Source organism: Gadus chalcogrammus, chromosome 21, assembly GCF_026213295.1.
Source record: "Gadus chalcogrammus isolate NIFS_2021 chromosome 21, NIFS_Gcha_1.0, whole genome shotgun sequence".
NCBI classification, from domain to species: domain Eukaryota; kingdom Metazoa; phylum Chordata; class Actinopteri; order Gadiformes; family Gadidae; genus Gadus; species Gadus chalcogrammus.
In genome coordinates this window covers 16,425,834-16,447,771 of record NC_079432.1, presented here as the reverse complement: position 1 = coordinate 16,447,771, position 21,938 = coordinate 16,425,834, and the positions used below count along the sequence as shown (strand labels likewise).

The following is a 21,938-nucleotide window of genomic DNA, read 5'->3' as shown; positions in this document are numbered from 1 at the left end:
GTGTGTGTGTGTGTGTGTGTGTGTGTGTGTGTGTGTGTGTGCGTGTGCTGGTGTGGGTGTGTGTGTGTGTGCGTGTGTGTGTGTGTGTGTGTGTGTGTGTGTGTGTGTGTGTGTCTGTGTGTGTATGTGTGTGTGTGTGTGGGTGTGTGTTCACACAGCTGTTTTCTGCGGTGGCTGCACTGACGCAGTGTTTTCTCTCCGGGCTCTGCTTCAACTGCCAGTAAACCAGGCATGTCTTTGTAAACAGAAACGCTCTCCCTTGTTGCGTCTTAGCTCTCACAATGACTCGGCGAGGAAGTGGCTTTTCTCAGCCCCACCATGACTTCGACTTTATGCTGCGGCTGCAGCACATGACATTTAGAGGAAAAAGAAAGGTATAAGAGGACCATAAAGTGATGAATGTGACATATAACTCATGCAAATGGTTAAACCTCTGTGCGTGTCGGGTAGTCATAACGGGCAAAGGCCTCGGGGTCGAGGCTGTGACTCTGGAGGTGAAACCCTCCTCGTGACACTGGGTTGGACTCGGTCCGGGTTTCACTCTCAGGGCAGAACGCCCGCGTTTGACACCTTCACCCCCCCCCCCCCCCCCCCCCCCCTCCCACTGCAGGTCTTCTCCGGAGGGGAGCTACAGCACATCGTGGACGCGCTGGATCCGGCGCGCAGTAACTGGATGCGCTACGTCAACCCGGCGACGCGGGCCGCCGACCAGAACCTGGTGGCGTGCCAGAGCGGCCGGGACGTCTACTTCTACACCGTGCGCCCACTGCGGCCGGGACAGGAGCTGCTGGTGTGGTACTGCCCCGAGTTCGCCCGGCGCTGCGGCTACCCCCCGCTGGGACGCCTGTTCGGTGAGACTGTGTGTCTGTGTGCGCGTATGTGTGTGAGTGTGTGTGTTTGTCTTTCTTTTTGTGTGCGTTGGTGTGTATGTTTGTGTGTGTGTGTGTGGGGGTGTGTTTGTGTGTGTGTGTGTGGGGGTGTGTTTGTGTGTGTGTGTGTGTGTGTGTGTGTGTGTGTGTGTGTGTGTGTGTGTGTGTGTGTGTGTGTGTGTGTGTGTGTGTGTGTGTGTGTGTGTGTGTGTGTGTTTGTGTGTGTGTGTGTCAGTGTAGGTGCATGTGTGTGTGTGTTTATGTCTGTATTTGAATTTGTGCAGGATGATGGGGGACAACTGTGTGTGTGTGTGTGCATGTGTTTTTTTGTTTGTCATGGCCGGGATGAACGTGGAAAGGTCAAAGGTCGTGGTTGCCATCTTCGGGGAAGTCTGGGACCCGATGTGGAGGAAATAAGAAAGGCTGAAGGCAGAATAAGAGAGGGCCCGGACAGGTTGAAGCACCCGGCCAGCGGACGCACTCTCTCTTTGTCCCGTTAACGCGGCTAAACACCCCCGTCGTACGGTCACACCCATGGCTCTTTATCCCGGGCCTGGGAGGGTGGGAGCAAGGGGCGGGGGGCAACAAAGGATGAGAGGGGGAGAGGTGTAAGGAGAGAGGGTCCGTCTCCAGGTGGAGCCGTGCACCCTGGGTAAGGTGACACGGCTCTGATGACTCAAGGCGATGTGTCAGTTTCCTTTTTTCTTCTTGAAGTTGCCCATAGCAACACAGCTGCTGGTCTCCCTCTCTCAGGGTCTCTCTTTCTCTTTCATTCTCTTGAACACACACACACACACACACACACACACACACACACACACACACACACACACACACACACACACACACACACACACACACACACACACACACACACACACACACGCGCACAGTGACTCATACACAAACACAAACAAACACAATCACAAACACTCTACTAATTATATCATGCTTCTATCTTTGCATGTTAGGGAGCAGTCAGTGCATGAGCGTGCAATCTGCACATACACGCACACAATCACACACACACGTACACACACATACATGCACACACCTACACGTACATGGTGCATGCAGACAAACAAACAACAGCCGACCACAAGCGGCGGCTGTGAGTGCCTGTGTTGCCTGCAGGCTGCCCCGTGTTTAAGTGTCTCTCAGAGAGCAAGGGGGCAGGAAATGCCCCGGTGACAGTCGGAGCTTCCTGACGGGGCGTCCCGCAGACAGACTGATGTCTCGCTGCTCGTGTCAGGCTGTCTGTTGGCCAAGAGCTCTGCACTTAAAAACAAAAAGGTTGGAGGGGGAGGGGAGGGGTGCGCCACTCAAGACATACAGGGTTGTGTCGAGCCGGAGTTAGGCTGATTCATTGATTGTGTGTAAAGGGTCGAGTGATGGTCCTTCAAGATGAAAAATTGGTTGAATGGAAGGAATGTCTTTTTTTTGTTAGTATTTTGTTTGATGAAATAAACGTTTGTTCCTGTCTGTTCTTAGCGCTGCATGTATACTTTACGGTTGGATGTTATCTTCAACATGCAGGCGTCTGTCTTTGTGAATGACAATGCAGGTTTAGATTGAGGACTGCACACAGGAACACACACATACACACAGGCCCACACACGCACAAGCACACAAATCCAGACTACGCTTGTTGAGGTTTCATTTAAGGTTGGTTTTTCCTGTTCAGGTGCGAGCAGGGGAGTGTGAGCAGGGTGAGAGTGGGCCCACCAGCCGAGATGACAGGGCTGCAATCTTCCTGTCTTGTCATATCATTAAACCGACATGGCCCCTATTGTTCTTAAGTCACCAGTGCATTTCTGTAGTGGCATGGCGTGTCTTGTGCGCTATGACAATCTAATAACCCCCCCCCCCCCCCCCCCCCCCCTCCCATCTCCACAGAGGCCCCCAAGAGGAGCGTGGGCAGGCGGGGCCACACCGTCTCAGAGATCCTCCGCCACGAGCCGCCCAGCTCCCCCTCCGCCCGACCGGCTGCACGCCACGAGGGCCCGCGGGGGGCCTCCCCCCCCTCCCCCGGCGTCATCCAGCCCCCGCTGCGCCCGCAACCCCACCGCGGACCCGGCCCCCGCGCAACGCTCCCGTACGGCGCGCCCCCCGACGGAGCCGGCCGATCGGATATGCACTTTGCCTCCAAGTGTCCCCGTGAGGGCAGGCCTGGCGGGACGGCCCCGGCCAACCGCCTCTACAGGGGCCTGAGGTACACCCCCTACCTGCTGCCCCACGTCGCTCTCTGCCTGGGCGGGGTCCCCCACCTCCCCTACCTCCTCTACAGAGACACGCTCCAGCCCCCCACCGCGCCCCCCCCACCTCCCACCGCGCCGCCCTTGGACCGCTGCGCCCGCGCCCCGCATCCGCCCTCCGCCGGGCCCCCAGAGCTGACCTTCGCCCCGTCGGAGCCCAAAGCGGCCCCTGTGTTTCTCCCGCCCGGCGGGGGTAGCGCGGACCGCCGCTACTTCGTGTTCGGCAGGACGAACTACCTCAGGTGCTCCGGCGCTGGGTCGCCCGCCGGCGCTGGGGTCACGGACACGGCTCCGGGGGCTACCTCTCTCCGAGGGCCGGACCCCGCCTCCTGTTCACCCAGGGGCGCGTCCCCGCCCGAGGGCGTGGGGGCCTCCGTGGACCGCCTCCCCTCCACGCCCAGCCCCGCCATGGGGCCGGGGGGGGTCCGCCCACAGGGGGAGGCCGAGAACGCCATGGACCTGAGGAAGAGCAAGGAAGGAGGGTCCGTCGGCTACAAGACCCTGACCTACCCGCTCACCAGGCAGAACGGGAAGATCCGCTACGAGTGCAACGTGTGCCGCAAGATCTTTGGCCAGCTGTCCAACCTCAAGGTGAGTTCTGTCCCTCAAAGGTTCAGGATCAATTATGGCAAGGAACGACGATCCGATACAAGTATGCATACTAATGTATTGATTTATCACGTAGCTAGCTGTCATTAAGATGTCTTTTGTATTAATATGAATAAGTATGCTATGTAAGTAGTAGTACTTTAATAAAAAATGAAGAAACACAAAGCTAGCTTTGTGAGTTTCTTTAACAGTTGATAACAACCCGGTGACGTCACATTATTGACGCTCTGGTGACTCCATGGCAGGTTCATCTGCGCGTGCACAGCGGTGAGCGCCCGTTCAGGTGTCAGACGTGCACCAAGGACTTCACCCAGCTGGCCCACCTGCAGAAACACTTCCTGGTGCATACCGGGGAGAAACCACATCAGTGCAAGGTAAGCCCCCCCCCCCACCCCCCCCCCCAGACACATTCCACCTTAAAGACACCCGCGACCTCGAAGTGTACAGCCATGTCCACGTCTGAGGAGGACGCCCCTCCAAAACGATCCCTAACCCCCGTTTGATACCCCAACAAAGGTGTGCCACAAGCGCTTCAGCAGCACCAGCAACCTCAAGACCCACCAGCGGCTGCACTCGGGCGAGCGCCCGCACCAGTGCAAGGCGTGCCCGGCCCGCTTCACCCAGCACGTCCACCTCAAGCTCCACAAGCGCCTGCACTCGGGGGAGCGGCCCCACCGCTGCCCCCACTGCCCGCGCTCCTACCTCCACCACTGCAGCCTGCGGGTGCACCTGCAGGGCTTCTGCCCCCTGGCCCCGCCCCCCCCCCGGGGGGGCCGGCGCCCCGTCCCGCCGGAGGAGCTGTGCCGCGTGGAAGGCGAGATCCAGCGCTTCGACCTCAGCGAGACGGCGGAGCGGCTGGAGGCGCTGGCGGCCGACGCGGGGCTGGAGGGCGGGGACGTGGGGCGCCTGGTGCGGGCGGCGGAGGCGTGCGTGCAGAGAGGGGGCGGGGCCTTGGAGATGATCTGCTACAAGGCGACGGTGGAGGCGCTGGGGTACCGGGACGGTGCCGCCTCCTTCTACCCGGTGGACGTCAAGCAGGAGTCGGCGGCGTGTCCGAGCCCCTAGGGACCCCCGGGGCTAGCTCATACAACCATCAGATTGTCTATTACCTCCCTCTGTGAAAGACTTCTCACGAACGCCACAATGCCTTGACGACCTTTGCTGTGAAGAAGTAGCCTTTGATGTAACAGTGGTCATTGTCCGAGACCCCATTGGTCTAATGATCTGTTTTTTTTTACTCTTTGTTAATTTATTTCAGGGTTTAATATGAATCGTTATTTTATAAAGACAGAGATGGGATATTTTCACCCACGGGGATTTTTGTGCTTATCTGATATTTTGTATTGCTGTGAACTCTTCCTTAAGTAAACAAGAGATGTGGATTTAAAAAACGAGTGCTCCTTACTGTGGTCATAATTCACGACCACAATTGTAATGCGTTCATTAACAAGCAGAACAACATAATATCAGAATCAAGAATAATCAGATTCTGGATAATGATGAAGCCTTCCGCGGGGGCCAGAAAGATAGTACTATGATTCATTCATCCGTGTGGGCGTGGGATCTTGCTCTTGAGCCTACAATATTCATCAGCAGTTTACCTCGCTACTCAAAGTGAGAACAAACCTGTGCACACACACCACATTATTCTGATGAATCCCATCATGTGCAAGTTTCAATTTGAACACCCTCCGGAGATGCCAAATGAAACCATTACTCAACAGCGATTGAGTACAGACACCTTCACGCCGTGAAGGAAGCTAGATTAAAATGATAAATTCATGTGACTCAGATAGCTTTTGAAGATACCTTGGTATGGAACAACGTGTGAAGATGCCAGCCTCTGCATTCCCGGCACCTGCATTCAGTATGAGAGAAGATAAAGGCTACAGTCAGCCTAATAGGCTATAGTACAGGCTAATTCTTACGGGCTGTGATGTGAACGCATGTCGTTTGAGACACCGAGGAGAACGTGAGAGGGAGCCGAGGGCCCGGGAACAGCAGGGGCCCTGTGGATGGCCCCTGGGGATGGGCGCATTACAGAGGTGGTAGAGGAAGTAGTCGCGGCAGCAGCATGGCCAATGGACTGTCACGTTAATGAAGGAATTGTTACAAACACACAAGATAACCGAGGCACACGCTTTAAGAATTCAAATATAATATAAAGGAAAAATGTTCTTTCTTTACATTTCTTTGAATATTATTTAAAACTATGAGACTGCAGAAAAAGGCAAGTAGGCTAGTACATAACCGTAGGCCTATGTGTGTCTCAATGGTCCAGTTAAATGATGGCTGTCTCCATATATATACACCATATATATATATATATATATACACACACATGGGAAACGTGGTGACCACACCTCGTGACCATAACTCGTCATCCATCATGGACGTACCTCGTTCCAGGTGATGTAATCGTTGACTCACATGAACTCACTGCTTCTACCCTTTTATCCGATACAGGTAGTATATAAAGAGAACATTTCCTGGTTCAGAAAATATCTGATGTGATTGGTAGAACAAAACAATCATAAATATATGGACTTTAATACATATACTTTTTTTTTTACATAAAACATCAATTTTAAGGCCCCTTAATAGAAGAATAACTGTGCAACCATCTTAGAGAACATAAAAATCACATCAGTATTTTCTTTAGGATATTCAAACACAAATATCTGATAAATGTTTATGGTATTAAAGTAGAAAAATCTTGCTCCGGGTAAAAAGACAAAAAAGAAATCCCCTGATTATGTTTCCTTATAAAACATGTTACAAAAAATATAAGTGCGTCCGACGATGAAAAAGTAATATTTTGATCATTTCAATTAAATAAAACAGTACAAACAATAAGCATTTTTTGGCAAAAGCAAAAGTGAACAGTATACCGGTAAACCAATTTTTTTCATCAACAAAAATACCTCCATATATATATATATATATATATATATATATATATATATATATATATATCCCGTTGTAAAAGTTAAAATAGATACAAATTTGTCTTAAAACTGTAGGAGTGTGATTCCATGGCATGTGCAATAGCACGCTAACAATAGCCACCAATCGTACTTGAGCACGGTACAGGTGTGAAACAGGCTTGGGCACGGTACAGATGGCCTAGTGTGAGTGCGCCCTCTCTCTCTCTCCATCGTTTGAGTCGCCTGCCCTAAGAACCCCGAGCTCGCCTCCGAGTCCATCCGCGCAGCCTCTCCGTCCGCCCCGGTTGCTTTGCAATCATCCAACTCCTTTCTTTTTTTTTCTACACAACAAGCAAACGTGGATTTCAATTTTCTATTTTTCTATCGTGTTCATTGCCAATCCTTATCGTTCTCATCCTCCGGCTCGGACGACTCCTCCCTGCTGCTGCTGGGCTCCTCCGGCTCCGCCCCCGCGGTCCCTTCCACGCCGCCCTCGCCCCCGGGCACCGCTATCGTCGCCGCTAGGGCTGCCGACGCCACGGCGGCCGACGCCAGTGCGGCCGCCGCCTGGACCTCCACCTCCACCTCCTCCTCCTCCTCCTTCCTGGCCTGGGCGGCGGCGGCGCTGGCGACCCGCTCCTCCTCCTCCTGCTCCCGGAGCCGCAGGGCGGCCGCCTTCTTCTCCTGCTCGGCGTGGCTCTTCATGTGGGCGCTGCGACTCTTCACCTTGGTGAAAACCCTGCAGTGGGGAGGGGGGGGGGGGAGTGGGGGAGAGGTGCGTGAGGCTGGGGAAGCACACCACTCTGCCTTCGAGACAGGGCTGATTCACTGTCACTGATCGTCCTCTGAACACTTCGAACATCCCACCAAAGATGTGTGTGAGGAAATAGACTGATAGTCATCGATCGTATGAAACACATCCACGACCTTCTGTAGGTTCAACTAGATGTACATCATAAACATCTACTAAATATGAGCACAGGTTTCAATTGGGGAGGGGAATAGAAAGGTTCAGTGTGGCTCCGTGTGCTGGAGAGGATTTCTCCGTAGCGCTGTGCAGTCCAGTCTGCTGTTGGGCACAGAGCCTATGAAGGTGTGAGGAGTGGCCTTGGCCATTGCACTTTACAGAGGTTTTGTGTGAATGTTCTGCCCTCTAGTGGCATGAAACCGAAAATCTATGTGTATGTTTAATAGTGGGAATGATTCACTCTTTAGTTTGTGATTTTAAATTATTTAACATTTAAAATGGACTGTGTTTGGTGCCCGTAGCATCACTACACACCAGAGATAGGACAAAGTCACTGCTTGGCAAGTCCCAAGTAAGTCCCAAGTCTTATCAGTCAAGTCTGAGTCGAGTCCCAAGTCAAGACAGGGAAAGGCAAGTCGAGTCCAAGTCAAGGTCACACCAAAGCCAAGAAGATATTATTGAAGATACGAGTGTGTAGATATGTTAAAAAAAATGAACGAAGGTAAACGGTTGAACAATGATTTAATTACGATGTCTTGCGTTTCAGAGGCTGGCCAGTCGGCTTCAATGGGACCAACTCAAAACGCAGCCGATATGAAACCAAAACTGTTACTCTGAATAAAGTATAAACGATAATGAAATTACTTTTTGATATTATTGAAGTGTAGATTGGTCTTTGCTCGCAGTTTTTTGTTTTCATCTTCACGGAAGTGAATGCGTCTTGAGTGTCTAGCCCTCTAGGTGGGAAATAGGTTAGATATCTAAAACAACAAATGTTTTTGACTCAAGACATGTCGAGTCATCACAAGTCAAAGAGGCAAAGTACGAGTCAAGTCTCAAGTCAATAGCAGTCAAGTCTAAGTCGAGTAGCAAGTCATGCGTAATTTTGTCGAGTCTGGTCCTCAAAATCATGACTCGAGTCTGCCTCCAGTCCAGTGACTCCAGTCCACATCTCTGCAACACACACACACACACACACACACACACACACACACACACACACACACACACACACACACACACACACACACACACACACACACACACACACACACACACACACCTGCTGCACTTCTTGCAGGGGAAGACCCCCTCGGGGTCCTGGGAGGGTTTGGAGGGCGCCCGGTTCTTCCGGCCGGCCGTCTCTGGGCGGGGCTTGCGCGGGGCAGGCACGGGGTGGGCCTGGGGCTGGGTGGCCTTCTTCAGGCCTTCCAGCTTCTCCATCAGCACCATGGAGCCCGCCTGTGCATTTGGAGGGGGGGGCATCATATAACCAACTGTAAAGACACCAACCTTGCAGCCTCGCCAGCTCCTCTCACACACACACACACACACACACACACACACACGGGACGCAGCTATTTTAACAACGCAGGCAAAACTGGTTTTCTGTTCAAATCTGAATGTAACTCCCACTACTTCTACACCTCTTGCTGTTTGATGTCGTTGACTTGTCCACGCCGGCCAACCCCAAGCCCGCACTTTGAATGCAACGCCTCCGCTCCCCCTAATAAAACCTCACACACACACACACACACACACACCCCTTCTGCACTTTGTCCTGCGCAAAATGCACGTTTAACTTGAACTAATAAAAAGGGCAGGAGTCGGTTAAGATATCATCGTCTTCTAATTCTACTTCCTTCACAGGGAGGAAGTCAAGAGTATGTGTGTGGGCGACGCGCCTCCGCTTAAGGACCGCCTGCGTCTAGAAGCATGTTATCTGTTCACAATAGGACCACATTGCGCATCTGCGTTCACGTCAGCAACTGCATTCAGTTTGACAGAACATATAGGCTACTGTCGGCCTAATATGCTATAATATAAGCTTATATAATGTACGTTAAGTACGATAGAACACCGGAAATCAAACAGCGACCTGTCTCTGTGGACAGGTCTGATTACACACGGTTTTCACATCCCATCATGACAAAACCCCGTTGTTAAACACAATGTACAAGCGCCTCACTGAAAACATGTGAATGATGCTTTTCAGTGTCCATACCAAATGCAGCAACATTCAATTTCGCCGCACAAAGTCTGCAGTAAGCCCTCCACAATACAGCATTCTAAAGCAGGGGGCGAGAGGCAGACGCACTGGTCCACGTCAAAGCCAACGCGTTTCTAGCGCTGTCAACTGTTAGAACCGGACCTGAGTTTGCCTCTCTGTCGGCCCCACCTTAGACCCATTGTGTCAGTGTTTGGGTTTCAGTTAACAACGCCAGACTTGGCCCGCAGATCCTAAGATTCATTCCCCACTCAAGATCATTCTATTACTAGTAGCAGAGTAATATATATATATATATATATATATATATATATATATATATATATATATACACATGTGTGTGTCAGTGCACAGGGTATCACAGGGGGCCTCAAAGGGAGTGAAGCATTCTCGTTTCCCAACCAGATAAGCTGGTTTTTCTTTTGACAGATTGACAATATTACAAAGAATGTGTTTTTTCGATCTTTCCAAAAAGCGCAACACCCTAAACCATGAATCATGGAACTTCCTGATACAGAGGAAGGGTTTTCGGTTGCAGTAACAGGCAGTACCTCCCGTTCCCTGCCTCCCGTTCTTAAACCCATCCCTTATTCTAGTACAGAAGAGGGTAGGGACAGTGAACCGTCCGCACAGCAAAGACCCACGGTGGAGGAGCAAAACCAAGGAGTGGATTTTTCAAAATGGTTCAGAAAGGAGTGACCATATAGCAACAAGGAAAGCACTGTTTAAAATGCAATGCTCATTTGCAAACAACAATATGTTTCAGTGTTTTAAAAATATCCTTTTCTTTAATCTTCACTGATGCAGACTCAACCATTTGACATAGCAGTGTTACCTCGAGGGATCTAAAAGAGGTTGAGTCTGCCTGCTGAACTAGAGAAGACACTTTGTAAGGCCTGCTCGGATGGGGAGAGATGACCTTTGGAGCCGATCAGATGCTCAACGCCAGACGAGACACAGCTGGGGCACTTACATAATCATGGGCTTGGAGGGACTGAGTGACTCGTGCCAGGCTGCCATCTTGGGTCTGATCGCAGGAGTCTCTTTCCCTTTGGTCGTCCCTTTCCACCTGTGGAAGAGGAACACACAGAACAGGAACACACATTGATTTTTTTAATGTTCTCAATCTTGTTGCAAGGACTGTTACCCCACTACATCAGATTTAAATAGTGTATTCCAGGATTTATAAAGAAAGTTTAAATCATTATGAATATGCGTAACTTAGATTGTGTCTGAACAGGCATAGGCTAACACTTTCATAAAATCTAAAACCAGTGTTTTTAGCAACTGTTAGCACGCCAAAGTCTACCTTAATGTCCGCCGCAGCCTCCGCACTCTTCTCGGGTGAGTCCGGGGGGCCGTAGGTAGGGGCCCCGTTGCGACCCATCTTGATCTGTTTCTTAAAGGTGTAGTAGAACTCCACGCACTGGCACACTGTCTTCGTCTGCACCTTTAATAATAATCATTATTAAATTAGTATTAATAAGAATATTCATAATATAGGGCAACATTCGCTGCAGAGGCTCTAGAATAACTGCAGACTGCGTGGGCGTCAGGATGCAGACACGGGTTATGTTAAAATAAGTCTTGTTGATTTAAGATCGGGGCGATACAGCTCTTGAGTGTTGACAGAAGCGTCCATGTTACGTGGCTGTAGATATGTATGTGGGTCTTCTGAGGTGTGTGTGAACAAAACGCATCCATCTAAACCTAAGTCAGTCCTTGGTGGCACTGCTCACTCTGCGCTTGCCCAAACTGCCTTATATTCTATATTATTAGGTTACTACTACTTTAATATTATTAAACATGACATGATTCAGATTTTGGTTGACAGTGGCAATATCAACCCCTGATACTGCATGACACAGGGATCTACAACATTGCCAAGCCGTCTTTTGCTATGTTTCAAAATAAACATTTTCTTTAATATCGGACACTGAGTTGCTTCAATGGATATCACATTCAAATCATTTCTGAACGCGATATATTATGAGTTTTCTTTAAATCGATTCTCATTTATGAACAGGAGGCATTAACATGTTTACAGATCATTTAGAACAGAATCTGTTCAGAAGCTGAATCTGACTTGTACTTTTTGTATGTACAAAAAAGTTTAAAGGTCCCATGGCATGCTACTTTATGGATGCTTTAATATAGATATTAGGCCCCAAACAACAATTTGAAGACGTTCCCGAAATTCAGCTGTGGTGCAGAATTACAGCCACTACGAGCCAGTCGCACATTGAGCTTTCCCTAAAACGCGTAGTTTCGGTGTCTGTAGCTTTAATGCAAATGAGGAGGAGAGAGGCGGGTCAAGGAGGAGGGTGGGGGTGTGGCCCTGAGCAGCTTGCGGCCACGGTACCATGCGCTCTGTTTACAGTGGATGTATCGCAATGGCGAGGCGCACACAGCCTTTGGCCATGTTCTGTAAATATTCTAGAACACTCCAGGTGCTCCGGTGGGAGTCCTTGAGCGTTATAACTAAATAATATCATTTTATACATAGATATCTATATCAAATAATACATATTATCACGGCCAAAAGCTGTGTGCGCCTCCAGATGATACTATGAATCACAAACAACTGCGTCACGTCTCTGGTTCTTTCACACCCACATCAATCTGAAGTAGACTGAACCACAACATGGAGGAGAAAGGGATTGTTGACCGCGGTTGTCTCCCGCCGGAGCCTCGCTGCCGAGGGACCACCGCATCGGCAGCAGGCAGCGCTTAGGGACCACCGCCTCCTGAGGCGGCCAGCGCCGAGGCGGTGGTCCCTCGGCAGCGGGCAGCGGGGCTCAAACGGGAGACATTCACGGGCAACAATCCCCTTCTCCACCATGTCGTGGTTCATGTACTTCAGGGAGTCAAAGCCAAAGTTCCTTTCCCCTGATTCCTTCTCAACCATGGCTGAGATAACCCCACTACGAGTCTCGTTGTAGAAATACTAGAGACGAGAGTCCGACGTGTTATGCGCCATAACACCAACAGCAGAACGGTTATCCAAATAACAAAGAAGGGTACAACACTTGTGTTACAGTGTGTGTAATCACACACACACACACACACACACACACACACACACACACACACACACACACACACACACACACACACACACACACACACACACACACACACACACACACACACACACACACACACACACACACACACACACACACACACACCTCATTGGCGGGCCAAATTCTCTGGGCTGGCAAGGCAGAGAAAGGGAAGGTGGCATCTCCCCATATGACGACATACGAGGAAAACTCCAAAACGGCGTGTCTGAGCTTCGTTTTTTCAAAGCCGGAGCAGAATGCCTAGTGCTCGTTTTACACCCAACGAAATTTCTACTACTGGGGGAGCATAGGTAGGCTAGGGGAACTCACATTAATGTTAGAGATGCCATGGGATCTTTAAAACATAGTTCAGTTAAAGCTAAGCAAAAATTATGCATTTGCTCTTGCATTTTTATGGAAGAAAAAAGTTACTTTTCTTTAAGTACTAGGTAGTATCCTGTGAAGAGACTGTACTTCATAAAAAAATACACATTCGCCATCTAAAAGTGATGTTGACGTTAAAGTGAGGCCATAAAGTGATTAGGTAGGGATAGCGATTTGAGAAATGAATCAAGGGGACAGTGATTTAGAGGATATAGTAACTTAATGGAGAAAAATGTGTGCGCATACCAGTTTTTGCACCATGAAGAAGTCCTTCCTGTAGGCAGAGATCCCCTTGTTGAAGTAGCGCTTCTCTGCTGCAGTCCAACAATCTGATCCTGCGCGGAAACACAGCAGCAGTGAGTAGAGGACAACTCTGTCAGCGCGCTCTTAATGTGGTAGGAACAGAGCAGCAGTGAGTAGAGGACTGCTCTGTCAGTGCGCTCTTAATGTGGTAGGAACAGAGCAGCAGTGAGCAGAGGACTGCTCTGTCAGTGCGCTCAGATTCAGATTCAGATTTTATTTGTCACATACACAATACATTGCAGTGAAATGAACCAGTTACATTCCGTCCAAGAAACATAAAAGACAGTGTGGGGAGACAGGACGGAGAGACTGTCAGGCGCTTGTTCAACAAGAACCATGCGGCCCGCGTTAGATAAGAAAGTTTAAAAAGCTAATCAAGAGGGTGGCGAGGAAAAAATTGTCAATACCCCAAACTATGCTCCTTTAAGGGGGCACAGTGTAGGGATTAGCAAAAAAAACACCTTAACACATAAGCATCACATCAAAAACATCACAAACACACTCTTAATGCTCTTAATGTGGTAGGAACAGAGCAGCAGTGAGCAGAGGACTGCTCTGTCAGTGCGCTCTTAATGTGGTAGGAACAGAGCCGCAGTGAGCAGAGGACTGCTCTGTCAGTGCGCTCTTAATGTGGTAGGAGAGAGGCTGCATGCAGGAGAGGGAGGGCTTCAGGGAGACTTCCCCCAGCAGGTTAATGTTTAAGAGACAAGAGGCTGATCACACAGTTTCTTCCCACCAAGTCAATATGTGTGCTCTTCTTAACGCTCTTAACGTGTGTTTTTATGGCAGTGTTTCACAGTAAAGTGGCTTGTTGAAGAGAGGAAACGGCAAAAGAGCAGAAGAGCCGTGTAGCAAACCTGGGTTTGTACAAGGTGTGCAGGCCTACACGGTGGGTCCATTGAACCACAACACATGCGTTCTTACCCGAGTAGTGATAGTCGGCCATGTGATGGCCTTTGGGGAAGACTGGCTGCTCCTGCATTAAATGTTTCAGTGTTTCCTTTAGGAGAAAAGGCAACAAAATGGTTGGTTGTTTAAAGGATATTAAAAAAATCCAGCTGCATAATAATCAAACCTTACTTAATAATCAGACCAGAACTCAAATGCAAAATAACAAAAAACACAAAAGCAACTTTAAGAGGAGAAGAGCTACAGGTCCAATGACTCACCAGGACGTTCCCTCCACATTGATGCAAACAGTGTAGAGCCAGCTCCTGATTGGTTCCCCCGCCGCGGAGCACGCTGGAACAGGCCAGGTTCATGAAGTCCTCCACTGGGTCGAGACGGAGGAAGACGGAGGGTTTAGGATACACCGGTACAGAGAGAACTACCGCAAATGCAAGATAATGACATGATGACATTCTTATGCTAAGATGCTAACGCTAAGCTAGTGCTGAGGTACTGACGGTAGTCCGGCTCGTCCTGTTGGGTGAGCGGCTCCGCCTTGGGAAGCCACAGCAGGTCCGCCCGGTGCTCGTCCGGCGGCAGGGCGGAGTCCCGGCGTAGCTCCGGGACCTCTGCCTGGTACTGCTGGCCAATGTTGATGCGCCTGCCGCGAGAACGGATCCTCAGTTAGGGGTCAATAGTGGAGCGGCACGCGGAACTGCAGTGGACTATTCAATACAAAGCGCTCGTGTTCACTAATGGACATGATCACGCTGATTGATTCTGACTGTAGTGGTTCTCTGACACACACACGCATGCGCGTGCACACACACACACACACACACACACACTTGAGCACACATACGCTCGTGCACACACATACACACAGGACCGTGCGCACACACACACACACACACACACACACACACACACACACACGCACAAGTGCACTAAAACACAAACACACACACTGTGGCGGACATGGCCTTAGCATAGTGCAGCATTGTGTGGTAAATGTGTCATCGTGTTACCAAACGTATTGTGACACCGTGTTACTAACCGTATTGCATGCTACGTTGTGTGACTATACTTCTTGTGCTGTAAACTTGGACCCTGAAGCCATCTACCACGGCTCAGGTCTTCTAGTCTCGGGGGGGGGGTTCGTTATATTGACCGATGACTGTACTCACGGATCAAAGCTGACAGCGGTTGCATCAGTAATCAATGGCAAGACTGGTGGAGTGGGGTCTGAACTGACTGGAAAAACACAAAGGAGGCAGCCCTTTTAGACACATCCCAAGGGTCTGGAACCAACACCCATTCACCCAGATACCAGTCTGGGGAAGGTCAAGTGGCCCATCATTGGGAAAAGAGACTATTACCATGGTTAAAAAAATGTATGTACACACACACACAAATACATATTATCAAATAATTAATGATTATAGATCATTAATGATATATTAATAAAAACGATATTATACAAACGGAGTTATTTATTTTTTTAATTCATTCTCTATATTTATATATTCAAAATCTTTATAGAGCACATTTATCGACAACCAGCATGGCCTTACAAATCACGAAGTAGATGGCAGCAAACAATCAAATCTGAAAATAGCTGGCCCGACGACGTTCATATCTATCCATCTTATGTTTGTATAGCTATGAAACCAATATAACTAACTAACTATTTGAGCAAGTAATGAATAACTAATGTGGAGGGAGCCGTTCCTTTCAGACATTTTAGGTCTCCAAGCACCTTGAGTAGCGACCAAGATGGGAGGCCTGGGGGGTGATGGGGTTGCCGTGGCGACACTCACCGGAGCGCAGGAGGCTGCGTGTCGAAGACTTGGGCGTGGCCGGCGGCGGCAGGCTCGGCGGCGCCAGGGTCGGCGGCGGCAGGGTCGTCGACGGCGGCAGCGTCGGGGGCGGGCCGCCCTGGTTGCCCGCGGCGATGTTGGACAGGAAGGTGGAGAAGTAGAGGCCCGAGCCGCCGCGCACCGGAGACAGGATGGGGGGCGGGGTGTAGGGGGGCAGCGCCAGGGGGTGGTCCGGCAGGCTGTGGACGGGCGAGCGCAGGTGGCTCTGGTAGGGCGTGATGCTGGAGTAGACGGAGGGCGCGATGTAGGTGGACAGCTTGGGGGGCGGGATGAAGAGGGGCTCCGGCCGCGGCCGCTTCGACCGGCCCCTGGCCTTGGCCTCGTGGTCGTCGTCGTCCTGTGGAAGAGGTGGTGAGGCAGGTCAACCAACGGGGATGGAGCGCAGTAGCCTGGCTGTGGCCAGCCCAAGCTCCAGCGTAGATTGCACGCTGGTCTGGGGAGGCTGCTGTCATTCTCTTCAGCACGAGGCCGTGATCAACACGGCCTAGTTCAAACGACTCTTTCAACATTGTGTTAAACCAGCCAATTGCGCGCCAAAGCCAGCTTGGTGATTGGCTCCCACAAAAACGTATCGGAAGCAGAAAGAAATGCATTGCTCTTCTCCAGACCCTTCTGCAGTCTGAATTCAAATCGCCGGCTGAATGGGCTTGGGGTACCCAGTCCAGGAGTACAGGTGAATACCTGGGATCTCACTAGTAGTCATTATACTCTATAACAACCCTATGGTCCTATTCTAAAGCAGGGAAACCAAGGCCAAGAAAAACTAAAAGACAATGGAAGTATGTGGTTCTTAATAGCGTTAAAAATCAATTCAATATTTCTGGGCTGTTTCCAGGAAACTTAAGTTAAGAAGATTATTTTGATTTACATCAGAATAAGCCTCAACCAGGGAATGTCTAATGATGTATAAATTAAAATATACACGAAAAACACAATCAGGACTTTGCATCCATTAGGATTAACATTGCTTGTATGCGTGTTTGCTTAGTACTTAGCCAACCAAGTCCCGCCCGCATCTCACCAGGTAATCACTCCCGATGCAAACTACTTCTCGAAAAGCAATGATTCCTGTTCATCGCAGTGAAACACCAAAGGGAAAGGACGTTCTCCTGACCTGAGCGGAGCTCTCGGAGAGCGACCCTCTGAGGGAGCGCCGGCGGGCCACGATGACGGACAGCTTGTGGTCGCTGTGGGCGAGCCGGTGGTGGTCTCCCGGGTCCATCCTCCCTCTCCAGGGGCTCCCCAGAGTCCCCTGGCCGCCGGACACGGGCACCGACACGGGGATGACCAGGGGCCCCATGCCGCCCGCCTGCTTGCCCACGGGGGCGCCGTCCTCCCCCAGCTTTGGAAACAAAAGTAGGAAGAAGAAGAAGATGAGAAGATTGAGGAAGTCGCAATTAAGGGATAAAACGCTGAGTCAGGGAGGACGAGAAAGGGGAAGATGGGATGAAAGTGGTTCTTTCTTCATTTGAGCCATTTCACAATGGTGTTGTTGTGCGTTTATTAACACACGCACACACTATATACATACAGTACACAAAGTACAACATTAAAGTAACAGTTGCACTGTTAGTCGCAAATGTTGCAAATGGGAACATCATTACTTAAATTGTGGATTACGGAATCAATTCATGCCAACCGTGCAGGAGATTACCGCGCAGTCGGACTCTCCGACGGAAAACAAATCAAAAGAAATCGCACCGATCCACGTACAAAAAAAAAAAAAAGCCTCTTCAATCTTCAGCGCAACCTCTGATTTATCATTCCCAGCCCTAACTACAACAAATTAAATAACACATAAAGATAACATATTAAGAATTGTATTCCTATTCCACTTGTCATGATGAGACTCTGCTTGGTGTTTCTTCCATCGTCACTCAATATAAACCAGTTTGTGGAGGCAGCGGTGGGGCAGTGTGTGGGAGTTGGCCTGGGCAGGGCTGAGGCGTTCAGGGCCCCTCCCAGGCCCTGTACAACGACTGCCAAGAGCCTGAGGAATGTGGAGGTGTGCAGACATGTCACAGCAGAGGAACACAGGAGTGTGTGCGCACAAACACACACACGCACACGCACGCTTTACCCCGCTGTGCTGAATGACTGACGACAGAACGTGTGTCAATAAGATAGTGTGTGCAAGAAATATCTTGTTCACAATAGTTTTGTATAGTGCATCCACTGGAGCTGCCCTAGTGCATGTCTTCTTTAAGGAAGGGTTTAATCTGAATAAAAATAAGAGCAATTCAGCCCATAATGATTCAAGAACTGTTCCATGAAGACAGTTGTAGTTGCAGTAATACCAGTTTCAATGAAAAGAAAAAGCATGGCAGCTGACAGCTGCAACATATGAAACAAATGAATCACCAGGCTCTGGGAAAAGGTTTGGTCCATCCAAAGTTCTGCATTTAAAACAGGCCTCTTCCTCTTTCTCTGGCTGGTGGCATTGCAAACGGCAATCATCTCATTAAGATAATAAATGGTTTGAAGAAAGTCGTTTTATTCCCCCCCAATTTAACTTGTATATTATCTCCTCATGTACGCAATATCAGATTTGTTGTCGTGTAGCGGAACGTAAACTAAAGACAGAAAAATAAGAAAGATCTCACAGATGTGGTGCTGGTGGAATAAGGCAAGCAGATGCCTTCAATGTTTATGTTGACAAATTTAAAATGAGTTTTCCAGAGAGGTGCCCTGTAAAGGAACCCTTAAACATGCAGCACTACATTAGGGTACGCTATAACGACCAGCCACACTCCATACATTACATTGAGTGGATTATTTTTCTTTACCTTGCCCCCCCTTGGGGGAAGGGACTCCCGCTCCGACGCCTGCTGCGCCAGGGTCTCGAGGTTGATCTCCTTCGACGCCCTCCTCCTGCGCCGGGTGCTCTGGATCACCCCCCCGGTGGTCACCAGGCCCTCCGCCCCCGCCGGCAGGCCGTTCTTGGAGAGCGGCGGAGGGGTCCAGGGCTCGTAGGCGCCCGGGGACTGCCCGTCCCTGGAGAGGCGGCGGGAGCGGCGGGGCGGGACACTGGAGCCGCCCGCCGCTCCCGCCGCGCCCGGGGGCTTGGAGTACAACACCTTGTCGGGGGACAACTCCACGGTGGCCGAGGAGTCGCCGCTGGATTGGATCTCCGCTTCCTGTCTGGCGCCGCCCGCGGTCTGGACGGTTTCTTTCTGAGCGCCGGCCACGGACGCGTTGGGCTCGGGAGACTGGTAGGACTGGAAGTTCTGGGTCGGCTTTGGCTGCCCATGCAAATGCAAAGTCTCTGGCGGTGCAACGTGTTGTGGCTGTAGCTGCTGCTGCTGTTTCTGCTGCTGCTGCTGCTGCTGCTGCTGCTGCTGCTGTTGGTGCATTTGTTGGATCTGTTGCCTCCGCTGTTGCTGTTGATACTGCTGCTGCATCTGCTGCATGTGTTGCTGCTGTATTTGATGCTGCTGCTGCTGCTGCTGCTGCTGCATTTGGTGCTGTTGTTGCACATGTTGCTGCACATGCTGCTGCTGCTGTAGCACGTGGCGATGATGAAGTTGCTGCTGCTGCTGCTGCTGTTGGTGCATTTGTTGATGTTGCTGCTGCTGCATCTGTTGCTGGAGGAGATGGTGTTGGCTTTTAGGTTGCTCAGTGTAGCCGAGGCCAGGCATGGCCTTGTTGAATACCGGGTAGTATCCAGGGGGGAACTGCTGTTGCTTGGCAGGCCTGAAGGTCGTCTGGAAGGGCTGCAGCACAGAGCCAGGCATGTTGTGGGAGGCGGTGTGGGACTGACCCTGGATGTCTACGCCTTTATTGCCATGTGGTTGAAAGGTCTGGAGCGGAGCCTGATGCCACTCCAGGCCCCTCACCTGGACCTGGGCCTGGGCCTGGGCCTGGACCTGGACCTGGGCCTGGGCCTGGGCCTGGGCCTGGGCGTACACCTGGGGGCCCTCTCTGTAAACCTCCACAGGTCCGGGGGGCTGAGCCTCCACGGCCCCCATCTGCACACCCCCCACATCGTGACCCCCTTTATGGAACGCTGTCGGGCCCCTCACTCCACCTGGGTAGGTAGTAAAGTTTGGACCCCAAGTGGGGACCGGGGCGTCCTGAGACCAGCCTGAGCCCTGTAGGGGGTCCTGGTGAATCCACTTTACTGGGGGGGCCTGTTGGTAGTGGAGGCGGCCTTGTGCCCCTTTGTCTGGGTTGTAAATCCCAGCGCTGCTCCCAGAATCGTTAAGGTTTGACTCCAGAGCAGGGGGAGCAATCCCATAATAGTTATCCTGGGAGGACTGCACAACCTCTTTCATGTCGGCGGCCCTTTGCCGGCCACTCTTGTCAGTACTCACTTTATGTTGAACAGGAAGGCTCATAGTGATGTTATGCCACTTGGAAAATAGCAAAGTCTGAGCAGTTCCGGGGTTGTGGCCTGTGCAAGGCCCCTGACGTCCCGGGAAGGAGTTCTGTCTGGCTTTATTTAATTGTGTGAACCGAGGTACTCGGGAGGAAATATAAATCCCAAAGGAAACGACCAAGGGTGGAGAGCACACACCCCTCCGTCCAAACTCACATCTGAGATTTGCTGTCCATCTCTGTAGGTTGCTCCGAGTGAGGACCTTGGATCTTTAAAGAAAAAAAAGATAAGTTACATTGTTTGCCCATTGAAATAAGGACATTTTTTTCAGTTGTCGGCAACGAGGTGGAAAATGTACCCCCCCCCCCCCTCCCCTTAATAAGAAAGGAAAAATTACGTGGACATGTAGGTATTCTCGGGAGGACTACAAAACGGGCGCAAAAGCCGCTAGATATCCCATTTTCTCTGTAGTCAAAAACACAAAGTTTCAGCACGATCAAAGTTATGGATTTTATGGAAACGACAGCGACGGCCGCTGTGCAACGCTGCACTTTGGCACGTACAGGAAACGTCCAACCGTTTAGGATTAAACAAGCAAAAGTCAAGAATTTGTAGTGCTAACATCAATAGTGGTCTCAATATTGAAAGTCTGCACGGTTAATCCAACTAATAAACGAAATGTTGTAACATAACACAAAGCGTGTACCTTTCTCAATGTTGCACATAGGCATTCCACGAGTTCCACGGAACTGCAACTTTGGTTTCGATCAGAGTCGACAGCATGCAGCCGCTCCATGACGGGAGTGTGCGCAACAAATGTCATAACAAAAGTCGAACTTTCCCTCGAGTGGAGGATCTCCCTGCGTTGAGATCATGACGAAATGCGTTTCATAATAATAACGGATCGATCGCGCGATCAACAATGAAGTTATAATGTTGCACTCTGTACGTCCGTAAAAGAAAACACTACCAGGAAAACATGTCTAACACAACTTTCACCCCCTTCAGCGAGGGAAGCACGCAGTGACAGTGTCAGTTTCTTTTTGCATGCAACAACCTACTTTAGTTCATCGAATCATGACGCATTCAATCCGCTCCCGTGACTTACGTGTCTCATATAAATATGAAAATTGGAAACATTCTGCAAAATACGCAGAAATCTGCATAATCGAACGCATCGCCTCACCCCAAACAGCTCCACCGCACACACACAGTGTGACCCGATCCGGGGGTTTGACCACGCCTCTCCACATTTGACCATGCCTATCTCTACATTTGGCCACGCCCCTCTCCACATCCGTATACGTTTGTTTTCCTGACACAGTGGCCCGTAAACGGGGTTATTTTCAGAGAATCAGATCAGAATTAGAATTACTTACTGCCTAGAACATCTTATTATTGTACAAGTACACATGAGTTAAAATTCTTAGGCTTGGTACCTCAACAGCCACATAGCAGCAACAAT

The 21,938-nt window shown here is 50.3% G+C and overlaps 2 protein-coding genes across 5 annotated transcripts in view; one reads left to right on the top strand and one right to left on the bottom strand.

Annotated features, from left to right (window-relative positions):
* The window catches only part of LOC130374990 (PR domain zinc finger protein 1-like), a 9,924-nt gene extending 5,126 nt beyond the window's left edge, over window positions 1-4,798 (top strand). The window contains exons 4-8 of the mRNA XM_056581974.1: window positions 611-846; window positions 1,841-1,850; window positions 2,768-3,715; window positions 3,979-4,107; window positions 4,250-4,798. Coding sequence (XP_056437949.1) covers window positions 611-846; window positions 1,841-1,850; window positions 2,768-3,715; window positions 3,979-4,107; window positions 4,250-4,798 — 1,872 coding nt within the window. The remainder of the gene's footprint in view (window positions 1-610; window positions 847-1,840; window positions 1,851-2,767; window positions 3,716-3,978; window positions 4,108-4,249) is intronic.
* mideasa (mitotic deacetylase associated SANT domain protein a) lies at window positions 4,768-21,697 on the bottom strand. 4 transcript variants are annotated; one of them, XM_056581310.1, is made up of 13 exons: window positions 21,660-21,697; window positions 18,942-20,742; window positions 17,270-17,497; window positions 16,096-16,492; window positions 15,463-15,529; window positions 14,794-14,936; window positions 14,557-14,660; window positions 14,312-14,387; window positions 13,331-13,419; window positions 10,945-11,085; window positions 10,609-10,704; window positions 8,691-8,869; window positions 4,768-7,399 (listed from the first exon to the last, which is right to left on the bottom strand). In XM_056581310.1, the coding sequence occupies exons 2-13, from the start codon at window positions 20,490-20,492 to the stop codon at window positions 7,051-7,053; spliced, it is 3,420 nt and encodes a 1,139-aa protein (XP_056437285.1). In that variant the 5' UTR covers window positions 20,493-20,742; window positions 21,660-21,697; the 3' UTR covers window positions 4,768-7,050. The 4 variants fall into 4 exon arrangements, with proteins under 4 accessions (XP_056437285.1, XP_056437282.1, XP_056437284.1 ...); XM_056581307.1 differs by having other exon boundaries at window positions 21,180-21,696; XM_056581309.1 differs by having other exon boundaries at window positions 21,535-21,696.
* Between the last annotated feature and the right edge of the window lie 241 nt (window positions 21,698-21,938).

What these genes read in the sequence shown, in the direction of transcription:
- mideasa (XM_056581310.1), bottom strand. Translation starts at nt 20,492, where the DNA reads ATGAGCCTTCCTGTTCAACATAAAGTGAGTACTGACAAGAGTGGCCGG. An exon ending in TCTTCATGGTGCAAAAACTG is followed by an intron (nt 11,086 to 13,330) that starts GTATGCGCACAC and finishes TTATTATTAAAG; the next exon opens with GTGCAGACGAAGACAGTGTG. An exon ending in CCCTGCAAGAAGTGCAGCAG is followed by an intron (nt 7,400 to 8,690) that starts GTGTGTGTGTGT and finishes TCCCCACTGCAG; the next exon opens with GGTTTTCACCAAGGTGAAGA.